The sequence below is a fragment of the Hyposmocoma kahamanoa genome, unplaced genomic scaffold, assembly GCF_003589595.1.
Source record: "Hyposmocoma kahamanoa isolate Upper Pololo Valley unplaced genomic scaffold, ASM358959v1 202, whole genome shotgun sequence".
Taxonomy (NCBI): Eukaryota; Metazoa; Arthropoda; class Insecta; order Lepidoptera; family Cosmopterigidae; genus Hyposmocoma; species Hyposmocoma kahamanoa.
In genome coordinates this window covers 15202139-15223093 of record NW_020653726.1, presented here as the reverse complement: position 1 = coordinate 15223093, position 20955 = coordinate 15202139, and the positions used below count along the sequence as shown (strand labels likewise).

General features: G+C 34.5%; 1 protein-coding gene across 2 annotated transcripts in view; it reads right to left on the bottom strand.

Annotated features, from left to right (window-relative positions):
- LOC113227189 (alpha,alpha-trehalose-phosphate synthase [UDP-forming]) overlaps positions 1-14637 on the bottom strand; it is a 31970-nt gene extending 17333 nt beyond the window's left edge. Inside the window, exons 1-2 of one of the 2 annotated variants that reach the window (XM_026460075.1) lie at positions 14320-14637; positions 8181-8337 (exon numbers count right to left, since the gene is read on the bottom strand). In XM_026460075.1, coding sequence (XP_026315860.1) covers positions 8181-8337; positions 14320-14471 — 309 coding nt within the window. In that variant the 5' untranslated portion in view covers positions 14472-14637. The remainder of the gene's footprint in view (positions 1-8180; positions 8338-14319) is intronic. The other variant, XM_026460074.1, reaches the window with a different exon arrangement.
- Between the last annotated feature and the right edge of the window lie 6318 nt (positions 14638-20955).

Below are 20955 nucleotides of genomic sequence, written 5' to 3'. Positions count from 1 at the left end.
CAGGTTACAAAAAGAAATGGTAAAGTTTTCATAATGTACCAAAAACAAACAATATTTATTGCAATTGGTATTTTAAATAAAAATTACAGTATATTATGTGGAAAGAAAATGAACGTAATGACAGTAGAATTTTTGCAGAAACGTTCGCATTATGTCGTGGCGACAGATATCGTGCAGTTTCAAGTGTCGTGGCTTGTATATTTAGATGAAGTTGTTCACATATAGTACAACACGATTAACTGTCCTTCACGACTGTTTTGACGTTACGATGACAGACTGTCGAGATAATGGAAAGAGCTAAAACGACAGTCGTCTGACGGTAAAACGTCACGATAAAAATGTGACGACAGATCTAATGGGAACAGCTAGATACGGCAGTCGTTCAACGATAAAATAAACGTCCACGACACAGTCACGACAGATAGTCGTGATATGGGAACAGGTTAGACACGACAGTCGTTCAACGATAAATAAACCGTTACGACATAATGGGAACGCGCTCTTAGTTTAATTTACCATCTGGATCCCGGAATGTCTGTGACAGATAAGTTTACAGAAATTAACATCCTTACAATTTGCGTCACATACACTCTTAAACGTAATTTATGATAAGAAGACCATTATTCATTCATTTTTATCGTGCAAAATAATTATAGACATAACATTAATATGCGGTAAAAAAATATACCAGTTGTAGTTGACTGTCGTCTCCACAAATTCATTTATGGGGCAATCAGGCTTCTAAAATAAGATTCCGGTTGATATTCTAAATTTGCCATTTACGAGGTTTAAAATGATAGAGAACAAAAACGTTGTAGGTAACTTGGTTATTATACAGTTTCTGAGTGCTTGGATGTGAAACATACATAGGTTTGACATCCAAGCACTCAGAAACAATTTCAACAGGTTCAAGCGTCTATATTTATTTAATATAGGGAGAAATATTTGTATGACCTACATTTATTTCTCTCGTGAGTTTGGGTGTAATTTGTGGTTGTCTATGTGTGTGTCTATGGCACCCGCGACACAGGGTTTCCCTAGTGCGGGGCTATGTTGAGATGTGTGCGTTATTATATATTTACGAAGAGTGGCATCTTGAGTTTCTTACTCAACTATTTGAGTTTCGTACAGGGAATTAGCCTTGCGAATTTTTAAAGTATTTTTTACGAAAAATCATCACAGACAGACATCACATTAAAACGAGGAATAAAAATAAAAAGGCTGGTCTTGACCATAGATATAGAAAAAAAGGGGAGATGTGGTATGGGGGCGTGGTTCGTGTCGCCTCCTGACACGCCTACAAACATCGCATTTTTGCATTTTGCATTTTTAATTACTATTTCTATTATTATTCAATGTTTTCTTTTTGTCTCCATAAAAATTTCTATACTCAAATATAGTGATATTCATTTACGAAGACTCATGTTTATCGGCAATAAATGTTTACTGAAATGTTTGAATTTCTTACTATGATTTTTGTAATTAAAGTCCCTAAAATATCGAAGCGAAAAGCATTCACGTTAAATTGATTCCTTTTATTTTATTATTATTATTACTAAAAATTTTATTTCGAGTAACTTTAACACAACTCCGGGCAACCGTTTCAATTTCATGTCAATTTGGATGTTGCTGTTGCTTGAAGAAAAATTTATGTGTTAGATATTTAAGATATTTAAATTCCATTATACTCGTAGATTAAACGTAGAGTATTTTAAATTTTTAAGTTTTTACAATGAGTTCAAAATAAAAGAAGGTTGGATTGAAGCTGCAGGAAAATCGAAAGATTGTTTTTCTTATTACTATTTCTGACTTTGTTTCAATTTCCATAGCAAATGCATTTAAAAAATAAATAAAATAAAATCGGCTTTATTTTACTTGTGCTTGCAAAATAAATTAGAAACAATTATAGAAATTTACATAAATCCAACACAAAAAAACAACATGATTTAATTTATTAAATTCGTTGATGGTTCGAGTTTACTCTTGACAGTGACAGCTTCACCAACTCGTGGTAACGTATAATGGAAAATTAACACTGGCGACTGTCACCATATTTTTTTATATTATTCTTATGAAACTGACACTGGTCCAAGCCTAGTGGCCGCCATTAAGAAAATAATAATAATTTATATTAATATATTAATTTAATAATACACCAGTACCAGTGTAGATATAGTATGAAAAATGGATTTTTTTTTTATATTAAAAACAGCCACATGGTTTCCAACTATCGATTAGGTAGGACCACAACACTTGTTGTGTAGCGTGAGTTTAAGGTTAATAAGGTTAACATTCACGGAGCGGTTTCCATCCGCGCCCGCTGGTGCTGCTAGACAGCGGTTTTATTTCAATACTCACGACCCTGCAAGTTTGTGCGGGCACGTAGCTGCCGCGGTTGCGGGCACGAAACCGTTGCGATTGCAGAACGGACCGCGAAGTTAGTGGGAGTTAATTGCAAGTCGCGCGGGTAATAGAGAACTCTCACCCTGCGTGCGCCTGCACCACATTGCACCTGAACCGACCGCCAAAGTGTGCGAGCAACGACGGCCGCCAAGCGCGCAGGTCATCGCGTCCTGCGCGGTTCTACTAGTTCCCTGCCGCGGCAACCGCGAACAACCGTCACCATTACAGGCGTAAAATGCGCCGTGAAATGTGCTACTAATTTTACATACTTAACTGTTACATTCTACAGATGCCGCGGTCCCGCGGCAGACGCGGGTGAAAACAGCTCCGTGAATTCTTAGTGTAACGAAAAATGAGTTTCAGCGCCATCTAACGTGTAATAGTTAGCTATTATATACTAGTAGTATTTTTACTAAAAGGTCACCTATTGGTGAATGGCTGAACCAGGATGAAAAAATACTGAAATATTGTGATATAACTCTTATTCAAGTGGCTGTAAGTTTAATTTTGTTAAATTTTAAAATTGTTTTACGTGGTTTTCACGTTTTAAGCCCTACCCAATCAAAATCTTTAAGCTATGGTAGTAGATAATAGAGCGTAGAGTTTGAATTGCACACAAGCTAAAAAGTGGCGACATCGGCACCCGATTTTTACATAGCGTCATTACATATCTCCCCTTTTTTCTATATCTATGGTCTTGACAGTCGTCTTCTCAAACTTGCAAATTCATTTATGGGGCAATGTATACGTTTCTATACTAACATTCCGGTTGATATTCAAAATTTGCCATTCACGACGCACAAAACTTTATTATACATCTTAGTACTTGGATGACAAAAATCTGTGTCTCGATCTATGATGTTTGAAAGAAATATTATAAATGATAAAATGTGTACAAATATTTATTTACCAAGAGAAATCCCTAAAGTTTCTTGCTCATTCTTCTCATGCGAATCTGTCTTACGAATGAGCAGTATAATATAATCAATATTACGATTATAAGGTAATTTGCTAAGCTATGAAATATATGTATATATATTTTATAGCAAATTTTATAATTACAATGCCTATTTGTTGAATCCGTATACCATATTAAAGTGGCCCATTCACTACCAGCATGGTAGTCCACTGCGCAGGCAGAGGACTGCTAACACACTATCCTGCGTATGGCCCCACGACAGTTCCGTCGAATTTCGTGCGGGTGTCGGTTAACTTGCAAATTAATATGCCAAATTTACGCGTTATATCAAAAAACGAGAATCACTGTCCTACTTTGTTTCTTTGTTATTGGACAAAAATAAAAAAAAGTTTCTAGGAGAAGAAAATGTTAGATATTCGTAAGAGAAATTGTGGTTGTGCCTGTGGTAAGAAGTTGTGGAAAAAAAAAAATTGTTATTGATGACTACCGAAACTATTTGAAGATGAATAAAAACACTTTTTATTTCTTTATTTAACAAAAGTGGGCTTACAATAGCAAAGCAAAATACCAAGATGCGTTGGCAGCGTTCTGCAGGGCAAAGATTGGTAGCCACATTAAGACTTTGGCTAAAAGAAGAGCTTATGAATGTTTCAAAGACCCTTGCAAAATTTCATCACAACTGCTCGGTGAAAAAATACCTGGCTCGTAAAGCTATTTTTAAGAATCTCCATGAAGAATATTTGAAGGTAAGTAGGTGTGGTGTTGGTTTGGCACATAAAACGGTGGTTCATCACGCAAGATTACTGATACTCCTGCGCGACGGACTGTTAGCGGTGAGCGGAGTTTGTTGGAATCTTGCAGTCACAGGGGGTATCCTGCTTGGCATTTGGGGATGGTTTGCATGCGACTACATTCATAGTCGTGCGTTATTCGGCATACGGCTAAGTGAACTGCAATGCAGGAATATGAATGGGCCCCTTTAGAAAGAGGTAAAACGCTCATACTGCCAGCAAAGCAAACAATTCGATTCCGACCACGCGTTAAACGCGTGCTCGAAGGTCGTGTGATTCACCTGCAGGTTCCTATGCTTGTTATTGTCCGATATGTCACAAAAGGTTTATTTATAGCCGATACTATACGTTTAATACGTGAAAATTGTGCTTATTAAAAATATTTCAGGGCAGTGTTCGGAAATAATCTCACGAGACATTTTGTTTCTTCCTTCAGCACACATTTTCTCGTATCAAATTTCGCGTCAAACCAAATAATTGAAAGTACCATCCCAGTACAGTGTTATGTAATTTCATTACAATAAGTTTCGTCTGTTCAATCAAGGGATAAGAAATTAGAAATAGCTTATTTTGCAAGTAACTCTACGGTACAAAGTAAGTAAATAGTCTGACGCTTGCAAATGTACTCGTTTTGTTTGATACACCTGTGGATCGTCAAAAACGTTTACATAAAAATTGACGATTAACCTCAAATTTTAAATAAAATCGAAAAATCCGTTTAGCAGCTTTTTCTCGAAATGCTTTTTTTGATATTACAGTGTATTGGTTTGATACGGTGGCGTATAGACAGTAGGCCGATACGACAAGTTAACCCTGAGGTTGCCATCAGACGTACTGAACGTGTGCCATAGATTTGGTATATGATGTGTGCAGTTAATATAATGTGCAACTGCGTAAGTCATGATTAAGTAGATTAACTGCTTGGGAACTTAATCCGCATGAAGTAGGTAAATTATAGACAAAATACCTTAGTCGGTTAAACGACTCAAAGAACTTTTTAAAATAATTTTATGTTATGACATAGTCTAATATCATTAAAACTCTCATACACAGCAATGTTACCTACTTAAATAACTACCTTATTGTCTAATAGCACCCTTATGTAGGTATTCCAATTACTTGTTGTTTTATGAAGGCACTGAAGGTTAATTATTCACAAGGCAAATACTTTCAGAAGAAGAATTTTGTAATGTAGCTTTATAGTTCAGACGTGTAACGTAACAAAGTTCCCTTAAGAACTTCAAATTAGGTGACCATAATATTTTTAGTGAATACATAAACGTCTTTGGTGAAATTGGGCACACACTTTGGAAAATGGCCAATTGGCAATACCCAACACCAATACTGGATTAAACCAGTTTCAAGACTCGAAATTACGAAATTTTGTCTGTGTAACCTGCTCCTGATTCCAAATCAGGAGCTGGCTGGGGATTCCAATTAATCAGTCTGATAATTCAGTTATTTATTTTAATTTAGTTATATGTTATTAATTCAGTCAATCTGATAATGCAATTCGTAATTCGACGGTTTGTTGCACTTCTTATACAGGGTTATTTTTAAAATACTATCAACTTCGCGTGACTATTACTAATATCACGAACAATATATTCTTCCATGACTTTCTACAAAACATAATAAATTTACCATAAATCGATACCTCCTACGTAAGTTCTTGTAAGTCAAAATATCATGTTTTGCTTTTTAACGTAAATAATGTATATCCTTTTTAATGTATATTACAGGATCAATGTTTGAAAGTAACAAACACTAAGTGATTTCTTTACTTTTAAATATGGAACCTATAACATGCATTAAAAGTATATATTTGACTTAAAAAGTAAAATATGGTATTTTGACTTAAAACAACTTACGTCGGAGGTATCGAAATAAACTATTAAGTTTTTGTTGTACAGTCAAGAGCACGTCAAGCTTGACGTGCTCGTGACCCTGTACTATCTGACACTTTTATATCTATATTTGGTTATATGGAAAGTTCAAACGTGCAAACTTCCTCCGCGACGACTCCCAACCCCGTCCTGCACAGAGTCATTACCGTTTAAAGCGATTTATTTAAATAAATGTATTTTTGTATGAAAGTAAAATCTGATGAATTATATATATATATATATATATATATATATATATATATATATATGAAAATCCACGGAATAAAAGTTGTTGTTTATGATGATAGATAGTAATATAGCCCTGCGAGCTGTATATTGTACCTCGGATAAATCAGACTTAAACTGTAAAAAACTGTGATGCCGAACCATAACCATAAGCAGTAGAGTGCCTTGTAAAACAGTTCGTTCAGGGAAGTACTGATCTTTACCTATTCCTGCCGGCAAGCAGTAATGTGAGCATTTTTGTGTTAGGGTTTTGAAGGATAAGTGTGCTGATGAAATCAGGCGCACAGGACTTGCCAACTTATGTCTCAGGGTGACAGCCGCAGTGGTAGTGTCTGTCAAGAATCTGAGAGGCATTGCAGCTGTTATGGATAGCCGTTTCGCTTAATACCAGGCTTAATACAAAAAAAAATCATTTTAAAATCGCAAGTCATACGAAAAAACCGAGACGCATTATACTTTTCGTTATTTTTACGTACAGGGCGTAGCGCTAATCGAAATAGTTTAACATTTTAGAGCTTTTCAAATGTGCTCACACTCTGTAAATTTGTATATGGAACAAAATAACCGTATTCTTTGAAAGAAAAAAAATTATATTTGTATTGAATTGATATTCAATTGTTTTTTGCTTAGTTGGCACAGTGCCTGCCACGGTTTGCTAGAAGACGTCGGTTTGAATCCGGCCGGATCGAAGGAATTAAAAAAAGTTTATTTTTGTCTTACGTTTAAAATTTTTTTTTATCTTTGTGGTTTTTCTTTAATTTATTTTTTAAATTTTGGTTGTCAAATAAATGTATTTTCTTTCTTTTTCGCAAACCAAAGTCGATATTATCAATGTATTATTTGAACATAATAAAAAAACCTCCATTATGAAAAGCGTTAACAAAGGAAATGAAACTATTTTTCCGGATTTAAATCGCGTATATTTGTTTTTTCAAACAAACCGACGTTTCGGGCCCTTTACAGGTCCCATGGTCACGGTCACAAATATACGCGATTTAAATCCGGAAAAATAGTTTCATTTCCTATGTGTAACAATCGCGAAAACCTAAGAACTCGATAGCGTTAACAAAGGACAAAATGTAGTGTGCATCATCAATTTGAGCGTGTTTTCATTGTAACTATGAAATTTTCCACCATTAAATGACGTCATTGTTCGCACATTTCGCACTCAGTACCAAATGGTTTCATTTCTGCAATAAACTGTATGTTTATAAACACTAAACGTTTCCTCCTCGACTATTACATTGCACTAGATACGCTGCCCACTCTAGTAATTGTAAATCAGAAACAAGTTATTTAGTAATTTCATATTTTAGAATCTGTAGTTTAGAAAACTAATTAACGAGAGCCTATCCTAAACACAATGTATCCCAAAGAAAATCCTTGCTACATGGTAGGGATTAACTAGTGATTACATAGTTTTGCACCTGCGCATAAGAACACACAACGATGGCTTTCTAGAAAAGTGGCCTATCTGAAAAGCGTTTAAATTCATCAGAAAGATGATTGAAAAAAGTGAGAGTTATTTTGTTAACTTATGAAAAGCTCGGTGTTCCATTCAGAAAAAAATTAAAGATTTTCTGAACAATTTTTTTTATGATATCTAAGTGACGGAACGTACACAAGTCGTGCGCCTGATGGTAAGAGACACGCATGCCCATGACAGAGTTTTAAGTCGCAGACATCTGCGGGGCACCGCTACTGCACCCGTCATCCTGAGACATTAAGTTGATGTCCTATGTGCATGTAATTTCACCTGCACACTTATCCTTCGAAATCGGAACACAATAATGAATGGTCATATTACTGCTTGGCGTTAGTACTTCACTGGACGAACACTTTCACAAGGAGTTCTACTGTTACAAATCTTAGTAATAAGTCAAAAAGAAACTATTTTAGATTAGGACACCATTTTTGACAGAGATAAAGTAATACCTTCTTAGAGAGCAGCCCAGCAGTCGGGGTCTTGTCATTGGGATCTGACTCGGGGATCTTCTCATTGGGGTCCTCGAGGTGAATACCGGGCCAGCCCACCCAGATACCGCTGCAGCGGATAACCACGGGGGCCACTGCCGTCACCAGACCGCCAGCACTGTTAACAATTATAAAATTAACACAAGTATACTACAGAATTATAATTAATAATATTATCAATTAAAAGTCTAACACCTCAGCTCGAATTCCCATTTTACTGCTTTTTTACAGAATGTGTTGTTTTACAAATGCAATTAAAGCCATTTGAAAAGTCCTATACCTACTATACGTGTTCTATTTGGTTCAGTTGATATTAAAAAAATCATTAGTATATGTAAAGTACCTATTCAATGCAGCGGTTTTCTTGTAAAATTTCGAGGTAAGTTTGTATTTTTTTCTATCGTGAAATCTTATTTTCATACCCTATAGTAATAATTGTACCCTTAGAATAATAACGCATAGAATGATAGTTTCATATCAAACGAACTGTCACAAGAGAGGCAAAAATCAAATTCATGTAGGCTAGTTTTAGTAGTAGGTTAATTTTCGGTTTTAGTGAATATTTATATAAAAATACAAGTTGAAACGCGTTACTTCCTTGTGGAATGGTGATGTTAGTATCTATTTTATGTTTGTCTGACATATTTTTACACTCATTTACCGCACATTTCATCATTTTTAGCTGAAATTCTGGAGCTGTTCGCGGTGCAAGTTGACGTTGAGCACTGACGGCCCGCCCACTCGTGTAGGCCCATTGGGAGCGCTTCAATTTGCCTCACTTAGCGTGTGCGGACTAGGTTTCTATGCGTTATTATTCTAAGATTGTACCTATATCCTCAATTTTACAATATATTTTATCCCAAGTTATTGATTCAACACTTTCACTGTTATGAGAATTCAATCAAAGCCATTTGAGGTTGTATAGACTCTTAAATTTACAATACATACACAGAAAAATATTTCGTACCTTTGGTATTAAAGCCACATGTGATCAACGTCAAAAGTGCTTTTATCACATGAAACCCATAAAAATGATACGTAAACCTAAATCTGTTATAAATCTGTTTTACTAATCCAGAAAAAGGCTCTATGGCTAATTGTTAAATCTAAACGCATGTCAGTTACGCAATGAAATTTGTTTGTAGACAAGAAAATCCTTACAATTACCTCATTATATGTATTTCTAACGGATAAGTAAGTCTCCATGTTTTTATAAATAGGAAAATTTTCCAACAGCAGGACAAAGTCATAATTTCATCCTTAGAAATAAAAATATACTAGCATTAAATAATTCTCGGTTTGCTAATTTCAACAACAGTGTCAATAACGTTGCATTCAAAACGTTCATTTCGTAATAATTTAAGCAAGCATCTCTAAACTATGTTTTAGAATAATTGACAGAAAAGTGAAAGAGTATTTTATAAATAGGCCATTTCACTCAATTAATGAATTCTTTGCTATTATATGTACTGGATTAATAAAATATAATTTATTTACATCTCAATGTTTATATCAATATGGTTATGGAGGTTATGTAGTGGTTATTATATTCACTTAACAGTGGTTAATGAGGTTATCAGACAGAGAACCAAAGTGATCGATATAGCTCTTCGGATAAGCAAGCTGAAGTGGCAGTGGGCTGGACATATCTGCCGAAGAACCGACAACCGCTGGGGTAAACGAGTTCTTGAGTGGAGACCACGACTTGGCAAACGTAGTGTGGGACGCCCTCCAGCCAGATGGAGTGACGATCTGCGGAAGATTGCTGGCAGGAAATGGATGCGTCAAGCCGAGAACAGGGCGAAATGGCGTGCATTAGGGGAGGCCTATGTCCAGCAGTGGACTGCAATAGGCTGATGATGATGATGATGATGTTTATATCAATAATTTAATATTGTATGTAATATATATATAATGAAATAATGTAACTTAGATTTAAAATAAGAGTGACGCTATATCTATAAGGCTTGTGAATTGAATAGTGTATTTGCATTTTTTTTATAATATCAAGTGACGGGACGACCAAGTCGTGCTCCTGATAATAAGCTACACGCCTGTCCATAGAAGTTGCAGTGCCACTCAGAGCTTTAAATCGCAAAGATTTGAGGGGCACTGTCACTGCGCCCGTCACTCTGAGACATAAGTTGACAAGTTCCATGTGCCTGTAATTTCACCAGCACCCTTACGCTTCAAAACCGGAGGCGGCAAAAATAGGTAAGGTGACAGTACTTCCCTGGACGAACTCTTTCACAAGGAGCTCTACTGCTACTAAATGTATGTCATAGTTTCCCAAAGTGGTCCCTACCCCCTTCTTCTTCTTCTTCAGCCCCCATTGGGCGCTGAAGAGTCGTTAGGGGGCGCTAGGGGCCTCGGAAGTAATTACGGCGTTTGAAAAAAGAACCTGAATTAACTATATACTACGTACGTGTAATTTTTTCCTTGGTATTTTTTGTGTTAAGTTAATGTAAAAAGTACGTGTTTCCGTTTTTTTTTTGGTGGTCTGTATTGCATATTTTTTATCTTGCCTAAGTGGATGGTGAGTCAAAGAGTTTGATAACCTATGACGTATATATAGTATTGTACTTAAAGCAAATAAATGATTTGATTTGACTAATTTCGTTCGAAGAGTGTTTAAACCGCTCTTCTGATAAGTTGTCATTATGCAAATGTGACTTTATTGCAAAACGGGTGCAATTTTTCTACTGTTTCCGATAAATTGTCGCGTAGATAAACCTATAGATACCAAGTAATAACATACGTAGGTACGTATCAGTCTTTAATTGTTCTGCATTCTGTCACCAAAGTATTCCGTCACTACATATATTGAAATTGCTAAGATGTTAGGTAGGTATTTTTGTATGAGTTGAAATCGAATGTATCGATACTTCGATGAAGAAAGGGTGTAAAAGGTAAATTACAAAGATGTAAGCACTTTGATTCATACCATTTTTTTGTTTTTATGACAAGGTATACTCATGGACACTGGAAGAATTTAAAAAAAAGGTTGAATTATGATAACAACTTTCATATGAGCCACTGGCCACACATGCCAGAATGTTTAATAATCGAAATCAAAAGACGATTGGAGGCATTCTTTTTTCAAATTAAACATTCTGGTATAATATGTGGCCAATGATTCATAATATTATTATGTACCCACATTGTTATCGTCGGCAAAATTTGAAAACCTAACTCCGTTTTTACTCTTCAAGCGCAATATCGGGCAATATTAAAACTTAAAATATATTTTCTAGCCCCTTTTTTAGTTATAAAGGTATAATCGTAACATTGCATTTAAAATTATATAGTATTTAATTCTGTTTTTGTGCCTACTCAAAAATTCACATTAACGGAACCACAAAAGAGGTACGATGTTTACGAATTTAGCCGACGTCATGCGTATGTTAATGTAAAATTAACATATTTCGGCAAATAACAAATTTACGCATAATCGAAAGAATTTGAAAATTTTTCCTAACTACATTACTAAGTAATTTTTTATTGGATTAAATTTTTACGCACTTCCGCTCCCTAAATATAGATATGACAATTGTTTGCGATAATAATCGGATTAATCGGAATTATTTTTATTTATTAACTTTAATTTACACCTACTTTAACCGTTTAATGGACATACAAAAATGTCAATACTTTTCGTGGTTACATTGATTCAATATAAAATGTTCAATGTATACCAATAAGTAATTTACTCAGTATACTACTTTATACTTCTCTGTGGAAAAGCAGTAGGCGGCAACTATATGGAAAGTAACTTGGAAATCGCACTGTAAAGACCGTGATTGGTCTTGTTTAGAGCCTCTTATTATCATATTCCAATATACAATTTGACGATAAACCCTGTTACTGTCCATGAACGGGTTAACAATAGTGTGAATTCGGCTTTCCTTATTTACTAGTGACGAGTCCCTTTGTTTCACATTATAAAACAGTTACTTAATATTAAAATTTAAGTTAAATATTAAAATTTGTAAAATAGATACGACCTCAACAATTGTTTACGTCGATTTGTAAAGTTATACTGTTTTTTGTTTACCCCTTTGTTGCTTTAATCGAAAAGTTTACACGTCTTATAAAATCTAAGTATATAAAATTAGTTATATAGTATATAAATCAGTTAGTTATCAAATTTCTGTGATAATTTAATCAGATAAAGAATGTTGTGCTGCTACACAATTTGATAATTTCTAAATAATTTTACTATTATTATTTATTATTCAACTTATCACTTTACATACCTACTATACTCATGTATTAGTCGTATTTGTATTTTTAACAAGTTTTTAAACTAAAACTGAATTTGTCCCCTCTATAATAGGTATTTTATTACTAATATTTTTATTTATTTATTTATTTATGATTAATTTTTCGTTTAGTTAAACGTACCCAAGGGTAAGGCTGCAAAGTAACAATAGCAACAATTTTCTCCTTGTTTTTTCAATTTGGCCATTGTAGCGAATCGCAGCAGTCGCTACAAATATCTTTTATGTATAATATTTTTAAGTTTACTTTTATATTTAAATTCTAAACTTATATGTGATTGTTTTTGGCGCCTTTTCTGACTTGTTTGCTGTTGTGCTTTGAAAGCTATAACGTATTTTCTAATAAATTAATAAGCTGTGAGTACATTTGCTTTGGCCTTGCTCACTCGTTGTTAGCACCCACCCGAACCCATTGGTACAGTCCGCTACAACCATTTTTCATTAATTTCTTTTTAACTTCCAAAACAATCAGAATTATATTGTCTAAATATCATTCCTACAAATTGTACCCTACGATTATTGTACATTTGATTACTAATCTTTAGGGATAAAGCAAATTATCTTCTAAATATTCTTAGTGTAGATATTTGCTTCTATTACGCAAGTCAATAATAAAAAATAAATAAAAAGACGATCTCGCTGGCGTTGGCTCAACGGTTAACGCTGTGGGCGCCTTTATAAGCAGGTCTTGAGCTTAATTCCCGGTAGGACCAATTTGAGAAATTAGCATTTTTAAAATTCTCGTTTGGGTTACACAAAGCACCTACAGGCAATTCCCTAGGTTGAGATTAGGTAATTAGTATTATTATTATGATTGTCCATAACATTAAAACAAATAAAAGTACAAACTGAAGAACATCAAGAAGAAAGTCCCATTATTTTTACCATTAACAATATTATATTATGTACACCTACAGTCGACACTTTTCTAGCGTATTTTCAGACCATATGATTGAATACTATATAATACTCTTTTTAACTGCCCCTCAGTATATTGTTCTCTCTCATAATCTCAGTAATTTTGCTGTTATTGTATGTTTAAAGTGGTTTTGTCACCTATTTCGCGTTGACCTTGAGCCGTCTACTATTCAAGTCCAAGGCCTCACGATACGTTATACATCCAGTCAATTTGAGTAAGTCATTCTCATTATTTGATCGCTATTATTTTTGCAACTTCTCAACTAGGTCGGGTTATATTGCACCGGCTTACCGTTGTTAACTGCTGGGGCCTTAACACGACGGTGCATTCCTTTTATAATTATACAACAATACTTACGATTATTCTATAAATTTATTTAATATGAACAAACTATGGCGTTGATGAAGAAATATTTTCTTTCACCTTTCCGGTGAATTCGACCTTCGCGGAAAGTTCCCGAACCTTATACCTACATAACTATGCCGTCGCGTGAAACACACGGAGCTTTCGTCTCGACTATTCTAGAAAACGAAGTCGACTGAACTTATATACCTACCTATATATCGACAAAACATTGTCGGCATTTAAACGCAATGATTACCCACCAACTTGTTCTGTAAATGTAATCATTTGTACAGTTATCTATATCTATATAGTATAATTACTATTATTAGAAGATAATTAGGATAATTCATGCGTTTGTGGCTAGAACACTAGCTATTTTTTATATTAACTGGGTTTTAATTATTGCTTTACTTGATCCCCTAGTTGCATTTGTCTAAATATTATCTGGGTCAATGGACCCAGTCTTGTTCCAGAACATAGTGGTTCTAACCTAATTTATGAAACAAATATTTTTTTTACGTTCAAATAAATAGTAGGCATAAAAATACTACTTTACCTGGCTTTCCTTTCTAATTCACCGGTTTTTTCATTTCTTTTGAGAATAAAAGGTAATCGGTTGGAAACAACAATCATGCTTCCTTTACTGTTACAAGCAGACCGACTGACACTCACAACAGGACTGACACCGTTGATATTCGTTTCACTCATGTTTGTTTATGTTGTCTTTCCGAACGTTCCTTTTAACAGCCAATCACTGAGGCGTTTTCACGCATGCGCGCTATAAACGGAGGGATTTTCAAACGATCAAAAATTTTGTTATCACTGTTTTGGTTTGTCGGTCATCGCAATTTGCCCCCGCGTTAACGTTATTCGCCCGAGCGTTAAATAAACATCATCGACGGAGACCAAAGGCAGACTGTTTCTTTTGTGCGCGCCCGGGGCCTTTATAGACTATGTGAGACGCGTCGCAGAAGGGCGAAGTTCTGCGTTTGCGCCGATCGGAGGTCCAGACCCCGAGTGTCGTGAGAGGTTATCACTCCCGTGACCCTTACCGAGGGTTGACTTATACTAACCCATTAGTAGAGTTGCCAATTTTTTAAGATTTCCCATACTCGCAAGAACATTTGACAGCCATAGAAATACTAGCCACTTTAGTTTTGAAATTTTGTTTATCACAGAACTGACAATTATGGAAATAAGTAGTGATGTTACATAACTTTTAAAGAGCACTAGTGTAGAGCGCAAGGTAACTTCGGTCACTAAAATTGAAACGGACATTATCTTAGTTTGTATTGGTAAGTTGTTTGTATAAAATGTTCACGATAGTGAAGAGATCTTTTATGTACATAGTTATAGAATCATGCCATAATATATTTATATGTATTTATTCTCTGTGCCGCAAATATTACAGAGACGCATATTAATTGCTCTATTAATTTAGATTCTTAAATTTATATTACAGAAATGATAATATAAACTAAGATACGATTGATGTCAAGAATATTATGAACGAATGTAAATAATATCGTCCATTTCTTTATTATGATATTGTTGTTATTACTGAGCTGATTGATCAGTTTTCAAAAACACATTTTTTATTGACGACTCCAGGGTTTACACTGTGGGCTCTAGATGAGGAGGTCTTGCTACCGCCAAGCTGTAATGCGAGCATTACTGCGTTTCGGTTAGAAGGACTTGTCAACTTATGTCTCTGGGCGACAGGCGCAGTGGCGGTGCCCTTCAGACCATTGCGATCTAAGGGTCGTATTCCAGAAGTCTACTCAATACTCAAGTCAGGACTTGAGTATTGCAGTGAGCACTGAAAATCATACTCAAGTCCTTGCCATTAGGGTCGTATTTCCAGTGCTTGAAATCGTACTCCAGTCTGCTCAAATCCTGACTTGAGCATTGAGTAGAGTTCTGGAATACGACCCTTAGGGTCGTATTCTAGAAGTCTACTCAATGCTCAAGTTAGGATTTGAGTATGGTTTAAAGCACTTGATATCATACTCAAGTTCCTGCCATTAGGGTCGTATTTCCAGTGCTTGTGTTGCCAGAGCAATCCTTACTTGAGCATTGAATAGAGTTCTAAAATATGACCCTTAGGGTCGCACTGGAAACACAAGTACTGGAAATACGACCCTAATGGCAGGGACTTGAGTATGATTTCTTTATTTACACATAGGAAATGAAACTATTTTTCCGGATTTAAACGATTGCAACCGTGACCATGGGACCCGTACAGGGCCCAAAACGTGGGATTGTTTGAAAAAAAAAAAACAAATATACGCGATTTAAATTCGGAAAAATAGTTTCATTTCTTATGAGAAACAAAAAGTTTTCAAATTTGCTTCTAGTCTAGTGTTCCGGATAGTGACTCGAGTGAATTCCGTTGTTCTGGTACTCTTAGTACAGGGAGTTTGAGCCCAGGTAATTGATGTCGTTGTCTGTCACGTCACTGATATTATTATTACTACCTAATCGTCGTATGTCCGTCTTTTTTACATTACCCATTCACAGTATCAGTTTTTTTTCCTTCTTGTGGCTAGTTCCGTGGCCGTACGGTTGCCATGTTGGACTGCCACGCAGAGGTCTTGAGAAAAATGTCTGTATATCCTTTAATTTATTTACCTCGTGAGTTTGGGTGTAATTTCTGGTTGTCTATGTGTGTGTCCATGGCACCCGCAATACAGGATTTCCCTAGTGCGGGGCTATGAGTGTGTGGGTTAAAAAAAAAAGATTTAGCATTGGTAAAATACGCATATCTGCACCAAATCAAATTTCACAGGAGAGGGATTTAACGTTATTACTCTGTTATTTCAATGGCCACGACTTTAATTTTTGCACAGTGAGCATTAATTTATGTTGTCCACGGATTGATAACAATAGATTTCCGTAAATGACGATAATTTGTTTGCCACGACATTTACGCGGATTTAATTTGGTCACTAAATTACCGAAATGGAAACTCATAATCAAATGCTAGTGATGCGTAATTGCACTATCCCCGACGCTATGTCAAGTTTAACGACATGGACGAAATTTTTGGGAGTATGCTGATGATATACACAACGAACGACGTGGCGTCGTCGCAGCCATGACTTTCGTACTTATTTTACAATAAAACCCAGTAAATTGAACAAAGAAATAATAACTATCACGAGATATTATTGTCCTCCCAAGTGACAATAACGTTTCCGACATCACTTCATGATTTTTCACATAGAACGATATTTTTGGACGAAACAACTTGCATAGGTATTTAAAATAAACACACCACATGCAAACTTTAGCAATGTTTTTAGTAAAAGATATCGAAAAATATATAGAAAACGACCACTATTCATGGAACGAGTTTGTCACGAGCAAAATTACAGCTCTAGATTTAGAGTGGTCAACCGAAAATATACATATACACTGCAGTTATTATTATAGTCAGGATCGCACATTTACTCTTCATAAATATACATCACATGAGAAAGGTAATTAGAATAAAATATATGCTATAATAATATTGATAAACTGTTGCACCACAAAACAAGTACGACTCATAAAATACTATATTACGAAAATAGTTTTCCGTATTTTCTTCCGCGAGCGCTTGGTTGGCGAGTGGAAAGACGAGAGGCGCGCGCGTGTTGCGTGCGTGTTGCCCATGCGCAAGTCACGTGTGCGCAGCGAGTCTGACCTAGACACCGATGAATGGATCGTCGATTAGTCTTAACTGATTACCTATTACGAGAAATTTGAGATTCTAGAGCTTTATCAATTCTTATTTACGTATAGACTATACATATTTTCTATTATTACCGTTTTGGAAAAATCTCTCGTAAACTATTTATAACTATTGGTAGATAATGTTCTCTTACTTTTGTTATTATTATAATTCTAATTAAATAAAAGGGTACCTTTTGGTTGTCCGCCGTTATTATTTTATTATTCAAGTTATTTCAAGAGGAATTACAGATAGGGCTGCCATCCGTCCGGGTTTCCCCGGATTTGTCCTAGTTTGGAGGCCGTCCGGGGGCCGTCCGGGGGGGGTTTCAAAGAGTGTCCGGGGAAAACCCGGACAATTTTCATGGGAGGAAACACCTCATTGTATTTACAGGTATTATTGTGCACAAGTAAGTGAAAACCGTATAAATAATACAAAATCAAGGTACTAGCTTCAATTTTATTATTATAACACTGTAAAATCGGTTGACCGCCCATGTCTTAGTAAGTAGAAAGTATTACTAAGCTAAGGAATACGAAGACTGATTTACTTTCTTGCGAATTTAATTAAAACATATCATTCACAAATTGCCTGATTAGATCTCATAATAATTGTTAATAAAAAATATTTATGATTAAGAAACATAAGAATTTGTTATGTTTGTTTGTTGCATTTTGCTTTAGATTTTATGCATAAGTGCAATTTTTTTGTGACTAGAGTCTAGATAATTAGAAGTAGAAAACTATCCCTAAGCTAAGGAATCTGAAGACTGATTTACTTACTTGCGAATTTAATTAAAACATATCGTTTACCAATTGCCTGATTAGATCTCATAAAGTTAATTGTTATTAAAAATATTTGTTATTGAGAAACAACAATTTGTCATGTTTGTTTAGATTTCATAATGTGATAATATTTGTTTGCGAGTTGTTTTAGATTTTATGCTTGAATGTTGATTTTTATGCTCTTTTTCTGGTCAATTTAATAAAAGTTAGTAGTATAATCTGATAAATCTGATTGCTAGAATAATTGGAAAAATATAACCTTATAAGCGGGTATAAGAAAGAGACAAGATGTATTTTTTTTAAGAAAAAGTTTTGTTTAATTGTTTTTATTAAGTTCAAATCACGTATTCTGTGAAACGAAATAAATAAATGCATGAAAAATAGAAACATTTTGTTTAATTAATTGTTTTTTTTAGTGCAAATCACGTATTCTGTGATTTCTGTGAAACTAAATAAATAAATGCATGAAAAATAGAAACATTTTGTTTAATTACCTATATATTTTCATCTCGTCCGGGGAAAAAATGCGATATACGCCAAATGTCCGGGTTTTTTTAAATATTTGTCCGGGTTTGGCAAATATTGAGATGGCAGCCCTAATTACAGACAATACGCTGTCTATAATTTTCACCACGAAACAAGTAGGTAGAAAGTGTTCCTGTGAACAAATTACAGGCATTGAAAAATAAAGCTTCCAGTAACACTCCGTTTAGATACGAATGATGAATATTAAAATAAAACATGCCGGAGGTCCATTTAAAATGAATATACGAACTCTTAGAACAAATATCAGAGTAAATCTATATAATCGTCATTATACTACTGTTTACACAAAAATTTATGAGTTATTAAACACGTATACATAAAAATTATGGGAAAAATTATACTATCAGTTAGTGTAGGTCCATTTATGTGTCTATATTTATATTATTGTTGAATTGACTATATGCAGCACATTCAGTATTAAGATTTTTTCGCAACTGGCATAGCGTTGAAGATGTTGGCTGTGGTACACGGGTATGTCCTAATACGTTGTTATCTGGCTGCCATGTGTTGTAGTCGTATCTACGGCCTATTAAAGTTTAGGAATACTGATAAAAATAGTAAATAACTACTTATTCTTTTGTGAAAAACGATTGTACACTTATAATATATTATATAGTAGCAGTAGAGCTCCTTTTGAAAGAGTTAGTCGTCATTTCTGACGGCATGCAGTAATGTGAGCATGTTAAGCTTTTATTGTATTTTATGTATTTTTATTGTGTTTTATTGTATATTTACCTACTTATCTTAATTAAGTAATATTTATTTTGTACATAATTTTTAAATGGAGATATTTCTCTTTGAGTACTACAGAGCACCTGCCAAATTTTGGTTTTGAACTGACGCCCTATTGGTGGGCCCAAATTGAAAATTCTTGGACATAGGAATAACTTGTGGAGTATCGAGCTAATTTTTGTTATATGATAGATAATAACATTCCTAACAATTTTTATTCATGTATAATTTCTTGAAAAGTTGATAGTTTCGGAGAAAACAATAATTATTATTTTTTGTATGGAGAAATATAATTTTATTTTTTATCTCAAAATATACGAAAATGTAACGTGCGTGGGTTACTTTCAGTATAATTCCAATCATTTTCTATGTAGAAAAAAATAATCCGTCTGCATGTACTTGCGGCTTTATAAGTAAAGGTGTGACAAAATTGCTAACCCTTTTATGTACCTACTTTTTTAACATAATACATGAGCTTCGACTAAAGAAAAAATAATTTTAGTGCAATTTAGAGAGTGTTATAACAATAACACTAAAGTTAAGTAGAAACTAGTGTATTGTGTTAAAAAATAAATTAGCTCAGTACTCCACAAGTTATTCCTATGTCCAAGAATTATCAATTATTATTTAATCATGGGAACAATTTTAGGAATTCAGAGCTGATTTTTTTCATATGATAAATAATAACATTCCTGATAACTTTTATTGTTATGTAATTTCTTAAAAAGCTGATTGTTTCAGGGAGAAAAGAATTTTTAGTTTTTTTTGTTTGGAGAAATAAACATTTTATTTTTTATCTAGAAATGTAGGAAAATGTTAATGTGTGTGGTTTATTTACAATATAGGTCCAATCATTCCAATCATCAGATTTTCAAGATCAACAATCCAATCAGATTTTCGCCGCCTGTTCATATTAATTAATTTACTGCGCGCGGTTTGTGGTACGCAAGGGGCGACCCTCCCCCCACACCTCACTTTAATACAAATTTGCATTCTATAATTTCATTTTTGATAACAATAATTTACTCTAAGCTCATTTTTAATAACAATCTTATGTTATAAACCTCAGTAACATAACGCCAGTTTATCTCAATTTTGCTTAAAATAAATCTAACACCTGGTTTTTTTTGTTCATATGATTATAGTAATGTACATATGTAAAGATGTAACAAAATCACATAATAATGCAACAACACAAATTAGATCCGCTAGATGGCATTGGCGTCGATATCGCAAATTCTGCATCGCGATGTTAAGATTTTTCTCTCGAGAAATGACCACTGTCGGCGATTCGGACATATACATTGTAGTAAGCCTACTACCTACCTTGTGGCGCATCTAGTACGGCTTCCTTATTTGGAACATTTATGATTTAGATCTCTCATAGCGAACATTAAAATATAACCATATATGT